This window comes from Gopherus flavomarginatus, chromosome 2, assembly GCF_025201925.1.
Source record: "Gopherus flavomarginatus isolate rGopFla2 chromosome 2, rGopFla2.mat.asm, whole genome shotgun sequence".
Classification (NCBI taxonomy): Eukaryota; Metazoa; Chordata; order Testudines; family Testudinidae; genus Gopherus; species Gopherus flavomarginatus.
Window position 1 is genome coordinate 180,476,537 of NC_066618.1, and position 27,092 is coordinate 180,503,628.

Here is a 27,092-nt window from a genome sequence, read left to right on the forward strand (position 1 = left end):
TAAAAATTTAACTTTAATTGGTTCTCCTTGCACATATTCATTATGATACAGTATTTAACTGCATGACCACATACTATTTTTTGCTTCATTCAGTGCTCAGGATTGATGGTGCTTACTTAACAAGCAGCTATTCAACATTTTGTTTTCTCTTAATAATTCAGTGCATGGCCCCAGGTCTTATTGCACAGTATCCAAATCTTGCTCTGAAGACAGAATTATTAATTTCCTCCAGAAGGCACTGCATAATTGAGCCTTAAACCTGCAGCTGCTTATTACATTATTCCATGCAGACTCTTTTGTATAATCTGCAGTGTTTCATATGCTCCCAGTTTAAAGTTGGAGTTTATTTTTAAATCCCCCACCACAGATAGGCTAGGCATAGAATGAGATACCCGCATTGGCTTCTCAACATAAATAATCCCAGGCTTGTCAACTACCAGGATCTCCAACATCAAACTGGTAGGAATTTTTTACTATTAATCAAAATGCAATATATATTTTGAGTTTGAAACTGGGAAAAGCCTTCGCCAGTCCAGTATGCAAAGCACTCAGGAAAGAATCCACTGCATCCAAAAGCTGCCCTCAAACTTTCAGTTTCCTTCCATTGTTAATTCAGTAATTTATATACAAAGGAACGGTGTAAAATGAATAGTGTTTTGTCCATGGTAATACATCACTTGAACACATGCAATTTGCTGCCCTGACAGTGATACAGAGAATATTTCATCTTCTGTTCTTTAGTATCTATATTGTTTCCATTTGATTTTTGAACATCTTGACCCTGTAAATTATAGTAAAAAACATAAATCACAGTCTGAAGATTTCTCTAGTTTTTTTTAACTTCTTATTCTTAATGTATTGAAATACTCTTATGCATTGATTCACAATAAAGTCTAATCTGAAACTGAATACGACCCTCTAAATCAGTGGTTCTCAAACTTTTGTACTGGTGACCCCTTTCACACAGCAAGCCTTTGAGTGCAACCCTCCTTACAAATTAAGAACACTTTTTTATATATTTAACACCATTATGAATGCTGGATGCAAAGCGGGGTTTGGGGTGGGGGTTGATGGCTCGCAACCCCCCATGTAATACCTCGTGACCCCCGAGAGGTCCTGACCCCCAGTTTGAGAACCCCTGCTCTAAATCCTGGTTATTGGGGCAAGTATCTCTCAGCAAATATCCAAACAGATACATTATGCCAGCTTTTCTGAAAATAAAGTCACTTTTGATTATGAGCAATTGTTGGCGACATTCTTTGACTTACCTCAGTCATGGCTTTTGGAAAAGCAGACCAACATCTTTGTCTGTGGAAATTACAAAGATAGGTTGTTTCTGTGACATAGGAAGTTTCTTGTTTGATGGGCTAGAACCTGGAATCATATCCTAACATCTTCTAGGCAACAAAGATGAAAATTCTTTTCTAACTGAATTAACTGACCGCTGCCCCACATCAATTTATAAATGAACACTAAATTGTGTGGTGCTGCTACTGAAATTGCTAGAGATGTATTCTAACTCATGGGGGGTGGAAGGCGTGTTTGAGAAGAGCTGGGATAGCCTGTATAGCCCTAGGGAAAGGTTGATTATTGTTATTTATAGTGTTGTAGCACTTGAAGGCCTCAGTTAGGCTGGGGCCACATTGTGCTAGGCACTGTATAAACATATAGTAAATGACAGACCCTGTAACAAAGACCTCACAGTCTAAAAGAAAACATAACAAATGTGTGAAACAAGCAAGCAGGTAAGGGGACATTGATAGGAAACACCAGTAATAGAATGTTTTAGCATAGACTAGCTGTGTGCTCAGTTCACAGGTGTAATAAGCTAATCAGCAGCAGTAATCACTATTATTGCAACGTGATTATATGATACAACTCCCCTCTGATACTATTTCTGTGAATCAAAGGAGCATTGGGAATTCCCTGTCAAGAAACCTACAGAAGAACTGATTGTTTATCCAAGAGATATGGGCAAACATCTTTGTATTAGGATTACCAACCCTACAGGTTTGTCCTGGAGTCTCCAGGAATTAAAGATTAATCTTTAATTAAGATTTTTATGTCTTGATGAAACCTCCATGAATACATACAACCAAAATCGGTAATGCTACTTTGTATTAAAAAGAGTTATTTTCAGCTAGAAGGGGCTGACCATGACTGTTCAGTTGCATAGATTTTTTTTTCCTGCAAAAAGGGCCCTTAGTTGATAGTATCTATTATAAAAAGAGTTGATTTTTTTTAAAACCTGTTGTTCCGGCATTTGATGTTTACCTCAGCTTTCTTGCTTTCATTTTGAACTTCTTTACTAAGTCTTCCAGATGCTTGTTTCTTTTCTCTAAACTGTCAATAAGAGACAATGTAACTGTTATATACACACACACACACACACACACACACACACACACAGAGTCTCCTTATTTTTCAGTATAAATATTTTTGTTAGGTGCAGTACAGAAATTAAGACAATCAAACAGTCTCTTTTGCATGTACTGTATGTGAAGCCATCACTCAACTCAGGAAGATGCTTGCCATTGCTGAACCAAGAGACCCCCAGTATGTTGACCTTTAAGACACATTGCCTAAGTGGTGGTGGAAGTGCATGTGTGAGGAGTTGGTGAGTTGATATTTAAGTTCGTTTTGGGGAAAATCTCTTCCTTTAAAAATTGTATAACATTTTTATACATGCACCTTGATTTTGTAATTAGATGCATTTTATTAATTAAATATAGCTCTTATAGAGAAGGCCTACAGAATTTGAGAGACAATTTTAACCTGTCTATAGAATTTTTAACCAGGCTAGGAAATCTACGAGACAGGGTGCTGGACCAGGAATCAGGACATCTGGGTTCTACTGATCTGTTGTGTGAACTTGGGCAAGTCACTTTATCTCTCTGTGCCTCAATTTCTCCTGTCACCCTTTTTCTATCTTATTTATTTACAATGTAAGGCCCAGTCCCTCAAAGGTATTTAGGCATCTAACTCTCACTGATTTCAGTGGGAGTTAGGTGACCCCAGACCATTGAAGATCTAGGTGTAAGGTCCTTGGGGTTAAAACTGTGTCTTATTATGTGACTGTGTCTTATTATGTGACTACACAGTGCCTATCACAATGGGTCCCAAATCTCAGTTGAGGTCTTTAAATAATAATAATAAATACATATCTGATCAACCCATGCAATTCATTAGCAGCGATATAATTCTCTATTAAATTCTATAGTTTTCTAGAGTAATTCTATAGAACCATATAATTTCTATGGAATCCTGTCAGTTTCAGCCCTATTATACACCACAATATAACGCCATCTGATATAACACAAATTTAGATATAATGCGGTAAAGCAGAGCTCCGGGGTTGGGGGCCTGCGCACCTATAACGTGGTAAGATTTTTTGGCTCCCAAGGACAGCGTTATATTGAGGTAGAGGTGTACTTCTATAGGACTTTTCTAAAAGGTAAATGACTATTGTATATAATCATTATAACTAATAATAGGTCTCATTGGAAAACATTACAATAGGATTTTCCCAATAAAGCATATACTTTACAGAGCACACATTTTACTATTTATTACTTCACTACATGTATTACTATACTATTAGGTCAAAGTTTTCAAAATTGCCCTTTTGTTTTTGTTGTCAAAATTTTTGGATTCCAAAATTGAGATACCCTGGGCCTCATTTTTAAAGTCATGAGATCCCACAATTCTAATTGAAGTCAATGGGATTTGCAAATCTTTAGCATCTCTGAAAACCAGGCCCAAGGCATCTCAGGCTGGGCATTCAAAATCTGAGGCCAGTTTCGAAAATGTTGGTTTTAGTCAATAAGCCTCTGAGTCAAGTGTTTGACAGAGGCTTTTTAGTCTTCCCCATCTTGTGTTGGATTTCTCAAATTAGAAAACAATAACAGGAAAATAAAGCATGTTTTAAAATTGTAGTAGGCCCAGAAATAGAGATTGAATGTCCCTACTAGCCAGATAATGGGAGACTTCACTAGAAAAATAAGTTTCAACTTGCGTTTTTAGTTCTCCCCCGCCCCCTGTGAAATCCTCTGACACTTACTGGATTGATAAAGATAGTCCATAATACATATTTCTGTGATATAACTGACACCACTAGTCCCATGCAATCTATATGGGATATATCTTAGCCTTTGGAAATAGCTTTGGATTACATAATCTTATCATCTCTTATATATTTAAACAACGACATGCTTTTACAAATTCAGGCCCTGGTTCAGGGCAGCAGTCCAGCTCATGTTTAACATTAAAAGCATGTGCTGAAGTACTGCCCTAAATCAGAGCTTCAGTGACCAGTCCCGCAGAACCTTATTTACAGAGTTTAGTGTTTACTACCTTAACAGACCTGCTGATGTACTTTATACTACTCATGGTAATAAGTACTGTGCATAGTGCAGGATTGGGCCTTGTCATTGTTACCATGTAATTTCCTGTCCTGTAATAGTAAAATAAATTTGTTACAGGATATGGTGTCATATTCATGTGCAGTCTGATTCTGCAAGGTGCCGAATGCTCTCTGCTCCCATTTACTTTATTATCGGGTACCTCATTTGAGATCTGAAAATCAATGGGAGTAGAGAGCACTCAGCACCTCAAAGAACTGGGTCCTAGGAGTCCATGCCTGCTCCTAATGAAATCCAATGGCAAATCTCCCATTGACTTCAATGGTGTTATGATTAGGCGTTTAGGCTGGGATTTTCAAAAGCACTTTAAGAGGTTTAAACTTTGAGCTCCCATAAAAGTCATTAGGATCTCAGGCAATTAACTGCCATGTCTTCCTTTGAGAATCACAGCCTTCAGAGTTTTAGTTTCCAGAAAGGAATTGTTGCTGTTATACTACAACAACATTTTCTCAAAAACACCCAGATTTTTATTCTGTCTAAAGAACAGTGATAACTGTTTGAAGATCAAACAAATAAAAAGAAGTTGAGAAATAAGATGTGCTGTCAGCTTGACCACTTTCGATGTACTTGTCAGACACAGAAGAAACAGAAACAGAAGATAGCTGTTGAAAGTGATCTAGAAAATTTTCTTGTTGTTAAGGAGAAAGATGGAACTCATCATGACTCTTTCAAGTACATTAGGAAGTGTACCACAATGGTTGAAGCACTACAAATAGCCACACTTAAAAAAATCTCCAACTTCCATTTAGTGTTGGTGGGTTTGTTTCTGCTTGTTGGTTTTGGGGAGAAGATTGATACCAAAAAGTGTTATAAATAATATACAAGTCCCAAGCTGTATATATTGCAAAGCTCTTATCCCAGTTCTCAACTGGAATGGTGCAAGTTGGCCCTAAATTAGGCATAGCCAGGCCTGGGAAAGGCTCCTATTTTAATGGGATGCTCGGCTAATGTAAGGCAGCCGTAACAGCTTCTATGTCCCTCTCCCATTGCCACTGTAGGGATCATGGCCAAAGCCAACAGAGGAGGCTCCTCTGCACTCTGACAATCCGCAGATGTCATATCAACTCTTTGGGACACATGTAAGCCAATAAATTGTAAATTGGTCCACTTCAGCTAGTGTAAGTGGGACCAACCCTTAGGCTACTCTAACATACATTGGGTGAATGCTCCATGACACATCTTTACCAAGATAAGACCATGTTTGCAATCCCTTTCCAAAGATTCACTGTTTACTTCAACCTCTGCTGCAGTCATGGAGGCCTACCCTTTTAGTTTTGGTGAAATGTACTGTACAAAACAACTGATCTTTGTTCTCATGTTTTATGTTGTACAGTATCTAGCACATTTCAGTAAATATAAAATATAAAAACACTGTCATATCAAGGAGCATCATTTATTCATTGTCTCCCTGAATTAGGGAAGCAAGAGAAAATCTCTCTCTCACACACACACACACACCTCCCTCTGCAAAGTAAAGGAAATCAAGTAATTACTTCAGTCAACCTACTATGATATCTGGGAACTTGCTATCTCAAGCCTTTGGTCAGCACATTCAATAATTTCCTCATATGATGTTACCTTTCAAAATAAAATCATCAAGCGATTAGCTGCTGTATAATATCTAAAACAGCAAAAGAAGGTTTCCACAAGGCAATACATTCTCATCTCGATAGGCCCTGCATTTGTATGTGTTACTCCCACTGGCCCTAATGAGCATTCCAGAGCTATATCCTATTCGTCCTGCTCATGCAGATAATCCCACTGACTTTAGAGGGACTAACCATGTGAATAAAGTAAGCAGGATTTGGCTCATATGCTAAATTTCTACACACACCGAGTTTAGCTTGCTTTTCTGTCAAAGTATATCAAACCCAGCTATCTGTTCTTTAGAGGTTTCCCATCCAGGTACTGACCTGGCCTGACTCTGCTTACTTTGTGAGATCTGACAAAGAGTTCACAAGTCTAAGATGACAATTAACATAAAATAGGTTGGAAGAGGGGGAAAAAACATACAGTTTAAACAAATTCCTGAAAATGTCAGCTTTCCATTGTGTCAGATTAACATGTAGAGTTTCTGCTATACAATCACACTTGTACCTTGCATGTCAAGCTACCCAAATCTCCTTGAAGCTTCTCATTTTCTCCTGTGAGTCTCTTGCATTCTTCTTCCTTTAGCGCCAGATGGTTTTCTAGTTTTGTAATCTCAGAAAAACAACAAAAATGTTTCATTGACAGTTACTGTCTTAAACATGTCCTGTTAAATATCAGAAATAAAGAGCTACCACTCAGAGTGGAAGAGTGGAAGATAGAGGGCAGCCATGATTTCCTGAAAAAGGATAGTGGTCTTTGCAAGCCTTTATTTGTCACTTGTCTCAGATCCCAAACTGTAAAGTGAGGATAACACTGCTTGTACTTACTAGGGGTATTGTGAGGCATAAATCAATATTTGTAAAGTATTTTGAGGCTCCGAGGTGGCAAGCACTATAAATAGAAAATGCCATTACTTATCACCACCAGAATGTATTTACGTTTGTGTGTGTATGTACATATATCCATAGGAGTATATAAGGTTCACCAGACTTAGGAAGGGAACTAGAATTCAGTGTGACAAAGCAGTATTGTACACTGATTTCCAACAAAAATAACTTCCAAGGCCTTATTCTGTCAGATATCAGTTTCCTCACATGGCAATGGAGGTCATCACTTTGCTTATGGTATTCACCCATTTTTGTTCTCAGCAAATCAAGCAGTTCTGTGCCACTCCCAGTTTCCTCCTGACCAGCACTTGCATCGTATGGATAAATGTGCTATTAAGGAAAATTGGGTCGAATCCAGTAATAGTCATTAGACTCGTTTCCTTTTCTATAATAATGGATTTCAAGTTCCATAATGTAATTAGTCTATTTTTACAACTATTATCCAGACCACACAATCTACCAAAAAGACTAGTTTAGTCTTCAAGGTTTCCAACACACTCAATTTTTGAAAAATTTGCTTGTCAAAATCAGGACAATATAGTCTCTGGGCTTGATTCGCTACTTGTTAATCCAGGTTTAAACTGGTGTAATTTGCTGATTAAAGAAGTGTTACACTTACCTAAAATTGGAGTAATGCACTAATAACTCAAACTCTCTATTTAGTATGTTTAAGTTTTCCTAAAGACTACAGCCCATAATTTAAAATGTTTGGTAAAAGTGACTCATCCACAGAGCTCTATTCATTCTGCTATAACTTTTTGAAGCGTAAAATGTAAAAAGATTACACTCCAATCTCACAAAATCCAATTACACAAAATCTCACTCCAATTCCACTCCCTTTGTGACTCTCAGACAATTTAAAGGAAGCTGAGACTCACTTAATTAAAGCTAAGTTTTTGTCATGGTTATTTTTAGTAAAAGTCACAGACAGGTCACGGGCAATAAACAAAAGTTCACGGAAGCCATGACCTATCTGTTACTTTTGCTGCTGCTGCGGCTCCAAGGTTTCCCCCGCCAGTGTGGTGTCTGGGAGCTGTGGGGTTTCCCCTCCACCCACAGTAGCTAGAAGCTGCAGGGGGGCCCCCTCCATCCGCATGACTGGGAGATGCAGAGTGACCATATTTCCTAAAGAGAAAATGGGACAACCCCAGCCGCTTGCCTGAGACGCCCCCGTCCCCATCCCCCTGTTACTGGAACCCCGAGGAGGGCCCCCTCAGGAGACTGTCACCTGTTGCTGGAACCTTGCAGGGGGCCCCGTCACTGGAACCCTGCCAGGGCCCTGCTGACTGCCAGCTCCAGAGTCCCGCAGCCCTTGGGGCTGAAGCAAAGAATGTCATGGAGGTCTCTGGAAGTCGGATTCCGTGAATTCCATTACCTCCATGATATAAACTTAGCCTTAATTATAATTCCCATGCAAGGAATTCCCCCAGCACTGGTTGTCCCCAGATGGCACACAGATGTCAGACACGGTGCTAGGCTGCCTTCTCTGCAGGCCCTGGTGCCAGAGGTATATCGGGACTGGGAGTGGAGAGCAAATGACTAAAGTTTGAATCCCTCAAGCAATCCTCAACTGGACCATAGGCAGCTGGGAGAGGTGAGGCATGTGGCAATGGAGTATGGGTGCTGGGAAGCAAACATATCCAATTCTGAATCCTGACTTACCTGCACCTTGTCTTCTTGACAGTCAATAAAAATATAACATCTCTTTTACAGATAAGGCATGAAATTTGGAAACGGAGAGGAACAATGAAACAGGAGGCCTGTCTACACTAGGTAAGTCACTATGTTAATGAATGGGGTAGCACTGCTAGTGCTGTCTTGCCCTGCAATAGACCAGTGTGACTTCATTAGACAGTTTGGTTTATATGTGTTAATGCAGTGCATCCAAACACGCCCAACTGTTATTGTACCTATACACTGATACTCCTTCCCCAAAGTTCCCTGCATATGTGTCCTCAATAGGGGCACCTCAGCAGGTGCAAAGCTGGCAGCACTCGGATACATACATCTTGTTTTTATTGTATCATTAGTAGTATTCTTCTTAGCACCCAGGGCCCTAATCAGGACTGAGACCCTGTTGTATTAGGCTCTATGCAAACACAAAGGGTATGTCTAGGAACAATCACAATATGTGCAGTTCAAATAGACTTTCGTGAGCTAACTTTAATTTAGCTAGCTCAGATCCTCGAGTAGTGAAGTTGCAGCAGCGCCTGCTTACCATAGGCTAGCCCTTAAAGTAATTATCCAGGGTTCTGGGTGGGCCTGTGCATCCTGTGCTGCCGCAGCTTCACTCCAGGACCCAAGCCAGCTAGATTAAAGCCAGTTTGGGTTCATCTGCTTAAACTGCAATCACACTCTCTAGACACACCCACAGTATGAGACAATCCTGCCCCTGGGGAAATAAGTCATATTCTATTTTAATATCACTGTATATTAATACTGATCAAAAAACAACCTGCTACCTCTAATTTTTGTAACTGTTGATAATGTTGAACTCACCTCAGTCACTTGATCTTGGGAAGCTTTCTCATGGATAATTAACTCTCTCATGGCTGCTATGCTTTCCCTGTGTTTCTGTAACTAAACAGTTACAGTGATTAAAGTGTACATGAGAGAGAGAGAATATATGCCGCTCAAGTATAATTTATTATTAACACAAACATCCTAGAAAAACTATCAATCACACAAGCAAATCTTGAGTGGAGAGACTCACAACCAAAAAAATACTGCTTTATAAATGATGCACAGAGCCTGGGTGTAGTACATTATTTATATCACTTGAGTATCCCCAGAAGGAAGCACAGCTACCAAATGTATCCAATTTATTTTGTTCAGATTTTTGTATCATGCCCATCACTGTGTTCATCCAACAATTTTTATCACTTCTCATCTTAGACCCCAGTCCATGCACCGATGCAGGGGTACAGCTGCATGGAGATAATTGCAGGATCTGGGCCTTGAGAAGCAAGCGTGCCTGTTAGACTTAGAATGATAAAAAAAAATCATGAAATTATAGGAGATGCCTCTTATTGGAATAATTCAGAATTAAATGGGTAAGATTCTGAGGATTGCACCTTCTTCATCAGGGACCAAACAGAGATTCAGACCTTGATGAGGACAGTTTGAGTCTCAGAAATCATTTTCATAGTCATTACCATAGAAAACATCACCTAACGTTGTGTTGTTGTTTTATTGAATCTGTCTTTCTTCTCGGGACAGTCTGGGTTGGAAGGAGCCTCACTTCTACCTTCACCAAGAATGAGGGAAGATTTACCTCTTTCTCCAAGGTTTTCTTTTTAAGGGTGAAGTTCTTCATTTTTTCTCCCAATTCAGTAATCATTTCACTCTTCTTGGAATATTCAATAGTAGAATCCATGTCCTAGTAAGCATAACAATGGGACAGCATTAACAATGTTTAAACAATCAGACTAATGAGATTTACCAGGCCTAACTGAGGTCTGTTCAGAACCATCAGGTTCTGAACTTGTTCTCTAGGCCAGATATTGCTAGGAAAAGTAGTGACTTTAAGGGGAAAGAACACCTAATATTGTTGTTCAGTGACATCCCGATGACCTGACCAGAGATAGTTCAGATTGATTTTGGAGGAAACCACATCTAGAGGTTCTTTGCTGGAAGTCCAACCACCAGGCTTTTAATCATGTAACAGCAGGACCCTGTGATCTGCACTGGCTGCTTGTTAGTTTCCAGGTGGAGTTTAAGTTGTCTGTTTTAACTTACATTGTCCCAAATGGTTTGGAACCACCTGCCTACTGAGAGACTGGCTCCCTCACCTTGAGGCACAACCTCATTTGTGACCAATGGAGGTTTTTGTAGCTGGAGAGCCCTGGCTTAAACAGGAAGGGCCTGCTGATAGGACATTTTCCATGAGGGATCTGTGACTCTGGAACTTACTTCCCTGTTGGTTTACCAGAGCACAAATTTGTGAACCTTCCCAACATGCTGTAAAGGACCATCTTTCTTCTCTTCCTGTTTGGAAAGCATGACTTGAAGGACATGGATTGAATAATGTAGGGAAGGGAAGGTTAGCTAGCATTACTGTGGTGGGAAAACATAACTATGCCAGTGGTGGGAGATTTAGTTTATTACATATAATGATTTCAGTGTTACCTTATCTATTATAAAAATTCCTAGAGCAATAGGTGGACACTTGTAATAAGTAAAAAATTAATGACAGAAAGGAAGGATTGAGGGGAATAAAAATAATTCTCTCTCCCTCCCAAAAACTCCCCAAGGATTTGCCTGTTATTAAAATTGAAGGGTAGGCTTGGGAGCTGTTTTTGTGTGCATTATGTATTTTTATTAGAATAGCAACTACAGGCCCACTATGCTAGCCACTGTACATACACTTAGCAAGACACATCCTCTGTCTCAAAAAGCTTACCATCCAATTAGACTAGACAGACTAAGCGATAGGAAAAATGGAATCTTATTCCCCTTTGATAGATGGGAACTGAGGCATAGAGAGAGTAAAACTCTGGCCTCACAACTGATGCTGTGCGATTGCAGCAGACAATCATAAATAGATCAGTTCTCTTCACTGGGGCTCCACATGGGCTCACTGCCACTACATACAGTTAGTTGAAGGACCAGAACTCAGTGACTTGACCAATGTCATACAGGATGTCTGTGACAGAAATTGAACCCTGATCTCCTGAATCTCAGTTCAGTTGTTAGGATTTGACCCCTGGTTTCAATTTTGTCCTTTGTTCTGCTCTGAATTTGTCAAAGAGGGCTTAAATAAACACTCAAAATATAGAATAAAATATAGACATATTAAGAAATTAAATGATTAAATAACAAATATATCCCATATAGGAATAGCCAGTAATGCTGTTGTGCGTCATGAAACAGCCATACAACTGAGGAAGAATTCACCACTTCACTGATCCTTGGGTTTTGAAAATTCTTTACTCTTTTCAAACACTGAACTAAAATTAGTCCAATATGAGTTTTACATTGTCCATTTCTATTTCTTCTCTTCTTCCATGGGGCTTGTAGCTGTTCTGCCATGCAAGGAGTCCATACAACTTTAAAGATCTTCCGAATGGTTTGAATAGAATAGGCCAGTGCTCCATTTCCTGTACATGCCACATACTGTATTACCAGTCATATTAGCTTGTTTCCCATTGACTTCAGTGGACACTGAGTCAGGTCCTAGATGAGAGGGGAGACTTAGGCTTCCAAGCTCTCTCTATAGTACTGAAATAGGAAAATTACTGATATATTTTAAAAAAGTTTATCACAAGGAATGTCATACAGACTCCTGTTACCTCTAGCAAGATTCAAACGGAGTATGTCAGCGCACACTATGGAACTTTTAGTGCATGGTAGCAGGGTCCACTCAGCAAGTTAATGCATGGCAGGTCAGTGTGCTGTAATTCACACCCTGGCTTGCTCCATACTAACTCACCATGTAGGCAAGCCCCGCTTTTACAAACATAGGCCCTGCTCCTGCAGTGTGAACTGCACCCATCTGGATCCCTGTGGGCTCTGCCCACATGCTGCTCAATGCAGGATTGGAGCCTTAGGGAGACAATGGAAGGAAGAAGCTATTTTATACCATTGCATCTAGGGAAGGAGTCCACATTTTTGAAAGGTGTTATTATTTCACAGTCTATGTAGCAGGGATGAAATCCTGGCCCCATTGAAATCAATGAGAGTTATGTTATTGATTTCAAAGGGGCCAGGATTTCACCCCAGTTCTTGGAACACTGTGAAACTTCACATATCCAGTTGTGTACTGGCAAGACCTTTTCTCATTTCCATGGCTATGAAACATTAACATTGCAAAAGAAAACAGGAATATTCAGAAATTTTCTATTTGCACGGTGAAATAGTCACCTTCGTGAGGGATACAAGCGAGAACCATCCTTGGATCCAATGGAGAATTCTCATCCTGTTCCAACAGTTCATTTGTCATTTATTGTAAATTCTCCCAACGTGTTTGTAGTTTTATACAATTCCATAGTATCTATGTGAAGTCAGCATTTTCTGTACTACAGACCAGATTCTTTGCTACATCTGGTCAATGCAAAGTACAGCAGGGATGACACAAATGAGCCTTGCTGCAGCTCCCTGACTTTCGGACTGGTTCTGTCCCAGTCCTAGCCCTGCTGTAATTTACAGCAGCCTGGTAAGTGCTTGAAATCTGTGTGTCGTGAGACGGGTTTAGGAGTGTTGCAGGTGCAGGGTTGGTGTTAGGGGGTGGCAAACAGGGTAACCTCCTGGGGCTCCATGCCACAAGGGGCCCTGTGAAGCTGAGTTACATGCTTCAGCCCGAGCCCTGCTGTGCAGGGCTGAAGCTCAAGCCCAAGCCCCACCGCCCGGGCTGAAGCTGGAGCCTGAGCCGCTGCTTGAGGCGGAAGGCTGAGCCCAAGCTTAAGGTAGGGGGTAAGAAAATTTTTTATTTAAGTCCAAAGGTGGTTGCCAGGACAAGAAGGTTGAAAACACTTCTCTAAACTATGCCTAAGAGTACGTCTACACTGCAATAAAAGACACATGCGGTATGGCTGCTGTTGGCCTGGGTCAGCTGGCTAAAAATTGCAGAGTAGATGTTTGGGCTCAGGCTGAAGTGGAGCTCTGAAACCCTGTGCGGCAGGTGGGTCTCAGAGCCTGGGCTCCAGCCCGAGGCCAAATGTCTACACACACTGCAATTTCTAGCCCCGTGGTCCAAGCCCTGCAAGCCTGAGTCAGTTGATCAAGGCTCTGAGAGTTGATGCTGCAGGTTGTTTTTTATTGCTGTGTAAATGTACCTTTGTGACCAGCTAAGACAAACCAGAGCACAGTAGCACTCTGGCCACACCTTCAACACACCTCCTCTGCCAAGCCATGGAGGAGAGTAGCAGCCAGTAATGCCAGCTCTACTCCAGCGGAGGACACCCCATGCTGGAGGAATTTTCACCTGAGATCCCATTTTGGCCCCTTAGTGCTGCCAGCATGGCACAAGTGGGTTGAAGAGGCTAAAGAATTTGGTCCTACACCTCCAACACTGTTTATCTCCAACACATTCTTCTGTTTCCAGTAGACATTGTCTATAAAGAAACAATGTGATATTAATGCACAAGAATGTTCACATTCTTTTTTATACAATTGCTCAGGAGTCACATGGAAATCTTAATGGCCCCACTCTTAATGGCAGCCATCTGTTCCAGAGATAGAGGACACTTCATAGCTACCAAATCAGCTCCCCAGGGAATTAAATAAAAGGAGCCAGAAGCAACCACTGAAAATGTTTCTTCCCTGGTTTGACACCTGTGGCTAAGCCAAGGATACTATGAAGGTAGGTATGGCCTACACCAGGAGCATTGCTCAAAATGCAACCTTGTTGCTAACCCTACTTCAGGTCCACCAGTGTTAGTAACTCACCAGCACTCACACACCAGAAGCCTTTCTTAAGCAGCAGATCTTAGACACACATTTGGTCTAACACACAGTGCTTAAAATGCTGGCAGCAACATAGAGCCTAGTTTACACCCCGGCTTTCAGCATTGTTACATTGGTGGAGCTGAACCGGTGTTAGCAAAAATGTCTCTATTGTAGTCAAGATCAAGAGGCTTACAGATAAGAGGGGAGCAATAATTTGATATTTTTTCATTAACCTCAGTCAGAGTTATTTTTCTTTTAACACGTTGTATGTGTGTGTGAATTTAATGCTCATGAAAGGTGCAGGACTGACAGTCCTGAACAACAATGAAAGCAGCGTTAAAACATTTATTCCACCCATTTGTCAATGGAAGGGAGTAGTCTGAGTGGGGTTTTGGCAAGTAGGCAATGCTAGAAGGTGTTTCAGGTACATCTCCATCTTTTTTCTTTTTCTTGCCCTTCCATACATGGACAGAAAATGTTGCCTTGGAACCAGCAACCTAAAATTGCTTCTCAACTTAACAAGGGAACGGGAGCGCAACCGCGTGACTGTGACTGGTTAAAGTTGCAGGGAGGAGTTAAAATAATAGGGTTTTCTTTGTGTTTGTTTTCAAGACATGTCTGAAATTCCTTTATTTTAAATTATTGGAAAAATACAACAAGAGTGAATACCAGGTGACTAGCTCCGAATGGATCTGAAATCAGTGCCTAGGACTTGTGTAGGTAGGCACTGACAGGGCTGTTTTGCATTACCTGGCAGCTAAGTAGGCCCTCTGTGAGGGACAGAAGGCTGCGAATTTTAGATAGAAGCTGGGATGCTCGCTGCACATATGGCGAACTGAAACGGTCTTCTTCGCTGTGGAGGTTTTTCTGGATTAAATCAGAATGCATCGACTTCATATCCTGTATGGACACATTGGGGTCTGTCAGACAAAGGCTGCCTCCCAAATGAAAACACAAGTAGTGTGCATAACTAGTGTTACCAAAGAAAAGCTACATGCAACACAGGATTCTCACCAACTATAGTTACCATTCATAAGGGAAGCTTCAGAGTGAAATCTGGGGACTGAACATGAGTACATGACGCTGTGCTCTTAGTTTTTACAATGATGCTTGTATACTTCAGATTCTGACAAAGATCTCCTACATTGAGGGCATATTCCTATTTACCAGAATTCCCTCCCTAGGGAAGGGACCGTGCCTTCTTTTATATTTGGAAAGTACCTAGCACACCATGAGTGTTGGGGAACCTTAGGGAAGTGGAGCTTTTAGTTCTCACCGAACAAGCAGTGTGTCTCTCCTACCCAAGATACATCCAGAGATCTGTAGGTCCACCCTGCTGGTCTCACACATCGACAGAAGGGTGACACATTCATGCAAAAGTCCAGTGGTTCCTCACTATTCCTGGTTCTCCCTGACTTTCTTAGTAACTGCTCCTACTAGCTCCCCACTGGATCTGTACCCGTTCTGAGAGTTTAACAACACAGAGCTGGAGTCTGTATAAGATAGTACATGGAAATCCTGGAGGTGATGGGAGAGGGAAGTAGGAGGATGACCCAGTCATGCCAAAATCATGTACAGAGGTTTCTGCAGTGCTGGAGGAAAAAGGTACGATGCCACATTAGCTGAATCCCCCTCCCTCTGACATAATTTGGTATGCAATTCCATTCTTTCATCTGCTCCATTGGGGGAGGCGCGGGTGGATGTGGACATATCTATTTTTCCACTTTAATTTACTGTACACTTCAAATTAAAAACTGTAAAACTTATCTCCATTCTACATAATCCAATGTTTGTGTGAGCCACTGTATAAGACATATTTCCCAGCTTAGACCCCTATCCGGCAAAGCACTTAAACATATGCGTATCTTTTAATTGCAGGAGTAGTCCCATGTACTTAAAGATAAGCACATGCTTAAGTACTTTTTTTGGATAGAAGTCTTAGTACTTAGTCCTGTTCCTTAGTACTCACTCAGAATTCCCACTGGAGTCAATGGGAGTTTTGCATAAGTAAGGAAGAAAGGATTGTCATCTGTATACATGAAAGTGTAACTGCTATTTCTATAATAAAGCATTCTTCTAAGAAAGGACAGCACATGTCCTAACATACCAGAAGAAACCTTCCCAGAATGTGCATCTTCCACTCTATTTCTTCTTCTTTCTTCCTTAGTTCTTCCTTCTGTATTCCAGTTTTATGTCTGAGTGTTTGGATCATTTGATACTGCATTTGCTCCTAGCATGTAGACAGGGAAATTAAAGAAGAAATCAACATATGCTGATTATGTCTTTGCTCAATACAAAGGCTCATTTACTCAGACCAGAGGTGGGCAAATTTTTTGGCCTGAGGACCACAATGGGGAATAGAAATTGTATGGTGGGCCATGAATGCTCAGAAAATTGGGGTTGGAGTGCAAGAGGGGGTGAAGGCTCTGGTTGGGGTGAGGGCTGGGGATGAGGAGTTTGGGGTGTAGGAGGGTGCTCTGGGCTGGGACTGAGGGGTTCAGAGGGCAGTAGGGGGAACAGGCCTGGGGCACGGGTTCAGGAAGGGGTGCAGGTTCTGGCTGGGGGTGCAGGCTCTGGGGTGGGGCTGGGGATGAGAGGTTTGAGGTGCAGGAGGGTGCTCCATGCTGGGATTGAGGGGATTGGAGAGCGGTAGAGGGACCAGGGCTGGGGCAGAGGGTTGGCGCGTGGGGAGAAGCTCAGGAGTGTGGGCTCCGAGCAGTGCTTACTTCAAGCAGCTCCCCAAAGCAGTGGCATGTCCCTTCCCTGGCTCCTGCATGTGGAGTGGCCCCTGACACTGTTAAGAGTGCCGGAGCGGGGCCATGCCACATGGTGCGGCCCCCGACCCGGCACCCCGGCTGGAGCAGGGCCGAGACCCATGGTGTGGCCCTCAACCTGGCGCCCCAGCTACAGCACCGGAGCAGGACAAGCCTCAGACCCCTCTCCCCAGCGGGAGCTGGAGGACGGCTTAAATGGCTCACCAGCCAGATCCGGCCCATGGAACGTAGTTTCCCCACCCCTGACTCAGACCCATACTCCCACCTTTCACTGAGAAAAGGGGCAAAAAAGATAGAAAAATACTATTTTTAGGGGACCAAAATTCTTTCCCTCCTCTCCCCAAACACACACATTTTGAGCACCATATTTATTTCAGTGAGGGATTTTAAATACATAATCAGAGCTCACAACCACAATATTCAGACTGTAAAAGTTGCATTTAGTAGCTACGTGTGACTTGCATTTTATGCAAGTGTGTGTGTTTGCTACGTGCGCTTCGGGTGAAATTCACCTCTGTATACAGAGGCAGATCAAGGCCTATGCACCACTGAAGCCTTCAAAGTAGGTCTTAAATGGGGCACAAGCCTTGTGCTGAGCTTCTGTGGAGAGGTGAATTTCACCACTTCTAAAAAAGTGAAGGAAAGGCACATGGTAGTCACTGAGTGTGTAAGATAGCTGGGCTTTCTATTCTATTCTAAATGACATAGGTTCTTTTACTTTTAACAGTAATACAGTATGTCAAGGATCCAAAGTGAATACTAATACCTTTACTATTTGTGACTCCCTGATTTTGTCATACTGTTCTTTCCACCTGGCAGTTTCAAGCTGGAGAAAATGATTTTGCTCTCTGTCTTTCACTATCTGTTGCTGAAGCTCTTGGTTCTCTATTCTGAATGCACTGATCCGCTGTTGCATTTTCTCTGTCTCAGCCCGTTCATTTTCAGATTCTGTTTGCAAGATTTTAATCTGAACAACCAGGTTGTTATATCTGGACTCCAACTGCTGCCTTTCTGCCAGCCTGTCATCTTTCTGTCTCTGAAGTTCTGCCTGAAGGGACAGGAGTTGTTTCTCGGCATTCTCCTTTTCTTCCCTTAGTCTGTGCAGGACGGAAGTGGCAGTCTTGACTTCATGCTCCAATTTTTGTTTAAAATGCTGCAGCTCTTGTATTTCTTGCTCTTTTCTGCGTACAGTCTCATCCATCTGTAAGCACTGGGTCGTAGACTTGATCTTCTGCTCCATCTCTGCTTCATGCTTTTCCTGAAGGAGACTATAATTGGTTTTAAGTTTTTCCAGCTGCAGCAGAAGGGCATTTCTTTCAGCCCCAGCTTCCTCAAGATGGTCCCTGGCACTGGATAAAGCCTCCTGCACATTCTTCAGGCAGCTGTCTGTCTCAGACTTCTCCACAGAGATCTTGTCCTTTTCTTCAATTAGATCTTCGATGTTCTTCTTCAGCTGGTTTATGGTGTCTATAAAATGCAGCTGCTGGACAATTTCCACCTGTAGCTGTTTAATCTTGGTCTCCAAAGAAATGTTATCATAGTAAAGATCCATGATTTGGGTCTGCTGTTTCTTTTGGTCCTGTTCTATCTTCTTCATGACCTCGCCCAAGTCTACACATCCCACTTCAAGCAGCAGCTTCTCTATTTCTTTAATCTTCTTCTCCAAAAAAATATTATCATACTGAAGATCCATGATTTGGGTTTGCTGCGTTTGCTGGTCCTGTTCTAATCCCTTGATGACCTCATTCAAGTCCACATCCCGCTCCTGAAATTGCCACTTCTCTGGGTCAAGCTCTGAATTTTTTGTCTCATACACATTGAAGGATTCTTCATAGGGACTCAGGCAGTAGCTTCTAGTACTATGAGATGGGAGAATTCCTTTACTACCTGTGTCCCCTTGCTTGCATTCTTCTTGAACATTGAGTGACTTCTCAGAAGGATGGAATAAAGACTTGTCAGATATACATGCTCCCTGGGGGACAACCACAACCTATTGTCAACTTATTAGAAAAACAAAAGCATACATGACTTGATTGGCTGTGACTGTCTGCCTTACCTGACTAGTTCACCTGAGGATAATTTGAATGAGTTCCATTTACTGTAAGAGAACCAATATTGTTGCAATTTTACCATTACAAACAGAAGGTCATAGCCTTCCCTCTTTAGTCAGTTCTCCTTACTCACACTGCATTTCCATTAACTTAAATGGAAGTATTACTTATCTGAGAACTGAATCAATCTGGCTCAGGCATTACAAAGCAAACCAAAACAAGGTTAATAAATATAATTTTTCAAACACTTTTTATAATATTTTTTTCTTTTGAAATTATTAACAGCTCATTTTTGTAATGGCAAAAAATAAAATTGCAATAAATTCAAGACACAGAATCTTTCCCAACCAGAAACAGGATGCTGTGTATTTTCCTGGACTGACAATGAATAAAAAACAGCATCTCTCTAGGGCCCCAGTCCTGCAGTGGCACCCATGGCCACTGTGTCTGTGCGAGCCCCAGGGAAATGAATGGGGCTCACAAGGATGCCATTGTAGGTTTGGGTTCTAAATTGTGTTGAGTGACAATCTTACAACAGGAATTTAAGAAACGCAAGCTATCAGGCGCGGCTATTGCACAGGATAGCATGAAAGTGGAGACAGAGAGCAGAGCATTTAAGTTGAAAGGGCAAACAAGACCACAGATAAAATTGACTTTCACTGATCCATGCAACAATATATGTGCTGAAATTCTGTATGCCCTACATAAGGGAGATTTCACTCAGTGATGGTACAACTCAACCAAAAGAGAGATAAAGGGCCAGATTCTGCTTTCCACTCTATTGGGCAACTCCACTGATTTCAGTGGGACAGAACTGGGTATCAGTGATGCCTAACACAAGAAGGCCCTGATTTTTGATTGAGGGTTCTCAGAGGCTATCATAAAACTAATAGTAAATTGGAGCAGAATTTGGCCCACATATTTTTATGCAGTTTTCAACTCATTTAAACTAAAAATTTCTTCCCTTTGTTGCATATCTGTGGCTAAAAGAATAGAAAAATTATAAATAAAAGGCATCTCACAGACGCAGACAGCAGGCTGCCACCAACACTTTCCTCTTTGTTGCAACAATGTAATAAGTTGCTCTTGATATTTTCTTTCATGAGTCTATTTGATTTCATCAGAGCTTGAATATATTCTATGTTTTCATCCAAAGAGACTGGAGAAATATCCTTCAAGTTCTCAGCACCGTCAACGAGTTGTTCAGTGGCTGTCTGCCAAAAGAAGGTAAGTGTTTGTGAACTGAATCCGTATGTCAGTGAAAATATGCTCTCTCATAAAATCCAGAGCTCAGTTAATTCAATAAGCATTTCAGTTGCACCCAACTTTAGTATCAAGGGGGGGATTTAGAATACATCTACTCTCTTATTAATAACATCATACATCAAGGAGGTGCACTACTCTCCCACAGAGTATGACTAGGTAGACACATAATTTCACATATCACCACTAGCTATAATAGGGAACGTCATTTTCATTAACATGCTTCCACTTTCTTGTGGATTGCAGTTTGAAATCTTACCATATTTCCTTCATGACTGGCTGCTTTGCCAGTCAAGTTAAAGTTGTCCCCTCTGAAAAATAATTCTTCTGTAACAAAACATGGATTTTTCTTAATTAAAGAGCCTGTGGGTTGAGTGAGAAAATAGGACACTTCTTTTATGGGGGATTCCTTAACAATGCACTCCAGCAATGACTCCCCCATTATCACAAATGGATCATCTTCCAAAGGTAACAATTCTTTTGCCAGTGAAACTTCCTCATTCTCAGTTTCCCATGATGCTTTTTTAATCAAGTCTTTTCCAGTAATGGAGCTTTCCTTTGACCAGTCCAGCATTTTGCTGCATTGGGTTGATTCTCCTTTGGATAACAATTCTTTCCTAGGGAAGAATATTCTTTCATTATCTGAGGATTCCTTCCAGTCTGCTACATACAGAGAGTCCTTGTTGCTAAGGCATGTTCTTGTATCACCTAATGGTGTCAAAACTTTCTGTGAAGAATCTTCAAAATCTGCACATAGTCAGGATGAGATTGAGTAAATACATTGGAACTGGTTCATAGAACATTAATAGAAATATCACACTGTAACTGGGGAGAGGTATGCTGTTCTGCTTCAGGTTAGCATAACAGGTGTATGATTTCCTTTCAGTTTACACGGCCTTCTGATCAGAAATAACTTAATCTGAACATGAGGCAACTGCATGGACACTCACGCCAGGGATTATGTTAGCACACTCAAATTTCAGCTCTCAGATACATGTGCACAACATCCACTGAAATCAATGTACATGTGAGGGCAGAATTTAGACTACAATGTTAGGGAATAGTGAATGATGCAAAAGAATTAGCATGCTATGGACTGGATCCTGGCCTCTATTGTGCTGGCATGTAAAGGGAAACAGGTTATAGGGAGCCTTTTATACTGGAGCAAGCAGCAAAGCAGAATCAATCCTAATGCTCAAAGCAATACTAGGAGGTACTTATGACTAGCATGCTGGCTTGCATGCTATGGGCCAGATCCTTAGCTGGTGTAAATCAATGTAATTCCATTGACTTCAGTGGAGCTATGCTGATTTTCACCAGCTGGGGATCTGGGCCTCTAGAGGAGGTAATCTGCCAGCTACTGGGTGTGTGCAGCCCCCGCAGCCAGCTGAGCACATATGCTGCTGTCAGCAGCAAGTGCTAGTTGGGTGTTCATTCTGCTCCTGCTCACAGGAGTAGGCAGCAGCGTGTTGTGGCAGCCTATTCTGAGTCATCAGTGAGCCTGCACGGAATGAAGGTCTGACAAGTCAGGAACAGCTGCGAGGACCAAATTATCTCATTTAGGTGTCACTGTGGGCAAAGTGGAAGGGAATTTATTATTCACTGCAATTTACAAGTGAAATTTGTTTGTTGGTGAATTGAATATGAACCTCATGTTTCTTCTCTAGGTTATTTTCTGTCCTGTTGACATAGTTGTGTTTTTATGTAAATAAATACACCTTTGCTTAAACAGTATCTTGACTATATTCCTACTGTTTCCAGACCTCCTTGCTCCATCCTCTCTCTACTGCTTATCTCCCTTACTAACGTCACATTTGAAAGTTAGATGGTAAGTGCTCGATCTAAAACCTACTGAAATCAAAAGGAGCTTTTTACTGATATCAATAGACTCTGGACTAGGCCCAGTGTGCTTTGGGGAAGGGAGTGAGTCTTTCTATACCTTCTGTGAAGGGCCACGGTAGCACACTTAGGGGACTATACAAGAAAGACAGTTAAAGTTCTTTCTATTTCCTGATTCATTGCCAAAGAGGAACATACTGTATATCAAATTTTCCAATCCTGGCTCAAAAAGATGATCTCCTTTGTAGAGTCTGCAGCCAGAATCCCCTTTCTGCCTCGCATTCTGTATTTCATCCTGCAAACACAAAAAGGGGACTCCTTAATTATCCTCATCACTTGGATCTTCAGCTGGTAGCAAGGCCTCACTCATCACAAAAAGAGTCACTACACACAGACAATTTTTCTGTTTATTTTCTCCAATAAGTGTGAATCACAGTCAGGGGCAGCTCTAGCTTTTTTGCCACCCCAAGCACGGCAGGCAGGCTGCCTTCGGCGGCGTGCCTGTGGGAGGTCCCTGGTCCCGCAGATTTGGCGGCTTCCCTGCGGGAAGTCCACCAGTCCTGCGGCTTTGGCGTACCCACCGCTGAATTGCCGCCGAATCTGCGAGACCAGCAGACCTCCTGTAGGCAAGACGCCGAAGGCTGCCGGACTGCCGACCTTGCAGGGACCTGCAGGGTGCTTGGACTGCTGGTGCCTGGAGCTGCTGCTGGCACCCATTATTTGGCCTAGAATGGATTTTGCTTTCTCTACAGTACACCTTTAAATCACTCAAGGCTTATGCTATCTGCAGATCAAGGCACCATTTTGTGTTGTGTTCTGTGCAAGGCTGGCTCCAGGGTTTTTGCTGCCCCAAGCAGCAGTAAAAAAAAAACAAACAACCCACGATCGCAGTTGGCAGCAACTCCACTGCACCGCTTTCTTCTTCGGCAGCAATTCAGCGGCAGGTCCTTCCCTCTGAGAGGGACCCACTGCTGAATTGCTGCTGAAAAGCCCAAGGTGCTGCCCCTTCCCTTTGGCCGCCCCAAGCACCTGCTTGCTGGGCTGGTGCCAAGAGCCGGCCCTGATCACAGTGTATTTGCTCTTCCTAGCCAAAGATGAGCAAGTGTCATCAATCAGGGTTAGACAGAGCTTTTAGGCACCACCCTGTGTATGGAGCAGTCCATAGCTACAATTTCTTGTTCCTGGAGGTTAGTAAAAACCTAATACTGACTGTGATCAGTAGTAGATTACAGTTCACCCCATGCCAGCTCACTTATGCCAGGTGGCACGTTGAACAGAGGTCAGGGCTGGCTCTAGGCACCAGCGTTCCAAGCATGTGCTTGGGGTGGCACTTCTCAAGGGGCAGCATTCCAGCCCTTTGGGGGTGGCTCTTTTCAAGGGGCGGCACTCCTTTGAATTTTTTTTTTTTTTTAACTTCGGTGGTGGCACTCTGCCTTTTTTATTTATTTATTTATTTTTGCTTTGGCAGCAGCACTCTGGCTTTTTTTTTTCCCTTGGGGCAGCAAAAAACCTGGAGCTGGCCCTGGTGGGGGTGGAGCTGCAAGTTAGTCCTCTCTGTCCACTCCCTGCTGACCTGTATGGAGGTGGGGAAAAAATTCTGAGCATGCAGCCTCTGCTTCCTCCCACCTCTGCTTGAGACCAGCGAGACATGGGGAGGCTGCACAGAGGTGGTGGTGGTGTGGGGGTTGTCTCACAGCCCTGCACAGCTATGTAAGTCAAGTCACACCACAAGAAAATAGCAGAGCAGAAATTAGAATCCTGATCTCTGAACTCAAGCCCTCTGTTCAGTCCAATAAATTACAGCTTCCCCTCTGTTTCGTTGGCTATCTAGATATCAGTGGGATATCCATCAACATACTATCTGTGAAGTAAGGAATTGTTATCTTCCCCATTTCACAGCTAGGGAACTGAGTCACAGAGATATTAAAAGCAGCAAAGAGTCCTGTGGCACTTTATAGACTAACAGATGTATTGGAGCATGAGCTTTCGTGGGTGAACACCCACTTCGTCGGATGCATGTCAAATGCATCTGACGAAGTGGGTATTCACCCACGAAAGCTCATGCTCCAATACGTCTGTTAGTCTATAAGGTGCCACAGGACTCTTAGCTGCTTTTACAGATCCAGACTAACACGGCTAGCCCTCTGATACCAGAGATATTAAGTGATTTGTGCCAGGTCACACAAGAAGTCTGTGGCAGAGCCAGGAATCAAATCTGATCTCCTGAGACCCAGCACAGTACTTTAAATATAAGATCATCCTCCTGAGGGCATGGTACTTTTGCTAGCTACTTGCAGAAGCAGGAGCTTCACTGAAATCAACCCCCTCACAGGTGTCACATATTCCCTAGGGAGTCACTTCTTGCGTCACCTTCTATGACTGTTTCAGAATGAGCATTGTTGGCCTCCTAAAGGAGCAATATCCAGCCCACCTTGGCTAGAGAGATGTTCACCCACATGGAGGCCTTGAGGAAAGAAGGGAATAAAAGCAAATCTGAGAAAGTATCTCTAGAGTAGGAAATAAATAATAATTAATGTTATAAGCAACCTAATTCCCAATCAGTCAACTGAATCACCATGTTTACTTGCAGAGTTCCTTATTAAATATATAATGGAATAAACCTGCAAGTCTCTACGTCAAACCTATCCCAGGTGATCAGTAGTAGCTGAAACCATGTGATAGTTGATCCTAAAAGAAATGAGAGGGTGATCTCAGCTCAGCTCCTAGTTTTCCCTGGCAGCATTGGCAAAGACTGACTGGGCACAGCGAATGACCTATACTCTCACTGCTGGTCCCCTCTAGGTCAGGGTCACCAGCATGCTGACAGGACAGCATGAGGAAGCTTACGCTGCTGCTACTCACGCTTCACTTATTTTGTTGACACATAAAGAACTTCAGCCTCCAGGACCATCAACACTTCATAAGCATTAGATTCACTTTAAGCAAAAATATATACAGAATGCCTAGACGGTGAGCCCTTTGGGGGTAGGGAGTCCCTTTTTTGTTACTTGTCTGTACAGTGCCAAGCATAATAGGGCCCTGATTCTGGACTGGGTTTCTTAGATACTACAGTATAATAATAAGTAAGAATACAGTTTGTTTTCAGATACTGCCTTTCATACTCAAGGCATTACAAATCACATTGCTCAAAACGATGTACACATGCTGATAGAATGTTAAGGTTGGAAGAAATGTTGCAGCTCTCTGCAGTGTACAGGTACTGGGCAGTAGTGTTTTAAATAGTTTGGGAGCCCTCTAGTGGGCATTCCTCTCTTCTAGTTTTGATGCCAACAGAACCCTAACAGAGCAATGGTGTATATATGGAACTAGGTCTCGTATACTTATATATTTAGTAAATACAGTTATTTGGAACGCAACTGTGTCTATTTAGTTTCCTCATATTCCTAAAGATGTGTAGAGAGCAGAGACACACCACTGTCTTAACAACAGCTCACACAAAACCATGAGAACCTGCCTTACTGGAGGAGAATATCAGTTCGGATACCAGCATGTAATTCCCCTACTCCTTTGATAAAAATATTCACGGGATATTTAATTTCCATGTGAACCAGAGACTGGCATGGGAGAATTTAGAGATATCCCAATTTAGAGATATCCCAAAGTAGCTCTATGACGTACATACCTGAGAGATCTCTGAAGCTGTACTGCTGCTTTCAACATTAAGAGAATCTCGGTGGGTCACCTGCAGAGAAGCATTGCTGAGGGAAATGGCATCTCCTTCACTCATTGTATTTAAAGGCTGCTGAGTAAAAGCATTGACCTCTGCTTTACTGATTACTGCCAAAGTCAAAAACTTTTGATAGCCTTCATCTTTACATAGTGGATGGTGGGGAAACATCTGCAAATAAAAGATTGTAACCCTTTTAATTTCACCTAGCATAAACCACAAACAATGATAGCAAAAGGCAGGCCTCCACCTTCATTTTTCTAACACACCAACAAACAAGCAAGCAAGCAGCGATCAAACTGTCTGTGTATTGGTTATTAACAGTGTTGTGACAGCCATGTTGGTCCCAGTATATGAGCAAGACAAGGTTGGTGAGGTTGTATCTTTTATTGGACCAACTTCTCTTGGTGAAGCTTGAAAGCTTGTCTCTTCCAACAACATACATTGGTCCAATAAAAGATATTACCTCACCCACCTTGTCTTTTGTATTGAATATTAAGACATTATTATGACATATGTAGAGAAATGTGATCTAGTGAGGACTGAAAATTGGGAATTCCATTGAGTTCAGCTGGAGTTTTGTCAGAGTAAAGAAAGATTTTATAGTATATTATATACACCTATATATATAACACAGAGACCACACAATTTACATTACATACTACATAATGGGTATATGAGTGTGTACTCTCTATATATCTGCCTTCATAGAGTAACAATCTTTACTCAGAGAAAGCTTCAATTAAACGCTTCTTGAAAGTAGTGAGCCGTTATTCCTAGTAAGGGAGGGTAAAAGGACTTCTGGGAGTGATAGTTCTACTGATTTATGTAACCTATACATGAGAATTCTGTAATTCAGACCTGCCATGGCCTCCAGAATAGAAGGCCTGTGCTTGTCCATCTATCATGGTGACTGGGGTATCAGTTTAGAATAAGGGACAAGCAGAAGAGCATATGGAGCCACAGTGGTGGTATTAGTCAAGAGTCTTCTGCCATAGACAGGACTGTGTGCTCACTATGTTCACAGTGGAGAAGTAAGGGCCTGATCCAACTCTTATTACAAGATTTTCAGATCTAAGGCAGAATCCACTGATCCAGGTCTCCTACTCTGAGGAAGCCCTAGTATTTTTGATTGCATGACATAACATGACATGACAAAGTATGCTTTCAATTTAGAATAAACTGTAACAAAA

At 42.0% G+C, this 27,092-nt stretch overlaps 1 protein-coding gene across 1 annotated transcript; it reads right to left on the reverse strand.

The window, feature by feature from the left end:
- Positions 1–67: 67 nt before the first annotated feature.
- On the reverse strand, positions 68–26,807 carry CAGE1 (cancer antigen 1). Its single transcript, XM_050939763.1, has 15 exons — positions 26,739–26,807; positions 25,855–26,070; positions 22,410–22,506; positions 20,632–21,119; positions 20,132–20,323; positions 17,825–19,030; positions 16,392–16,514; positions 15,035–15,184; positions 10,173–10,277; positions 9,398–9,478; positions 6,519–6,623; positions 5,929–5,999; positions 2,275–2,343; positions 1,269–1,308; positions 68–781 (listed from the first exon to the last, which is right to left on the reverse strand). The coding sequence occupies exons 1-15, from the start codon at positions 26,805–26,807 to the stop codon at positions 674–676; spliced, it is 3,120 nt and encodes a 1,039-aa protein (XP_050795720.1). The 3' UTR covers positions 68–673.
- Positions 26,808–27,092: the final 285 nt, after the last annotated feature.

Bases quoted from the DNA above. Each gene is read 5' to 3' on its own strand.
- CAGE1 (XM_050939763.1), bottom strand. From the start codon at position 26,807: ATGATAGATGGACAAGCACAGGCCTTCTATTCTGGAGGCCATGGCAGG. The intron at 16,515-17,824 runs GTATTAGTATTC...TCTACATGCTAG, and splicing joins GGGAGTCACAAATAGTAAAG to GAGCAAATGCAGTATCAAAT. The intron at 6,000-6,518 runs GTACAAGTGTGA...TTATTTTGAAAG, and splicing joins TGGGTAGCTTGACATGCAAG to GTAACATCATATGAGGAAAT.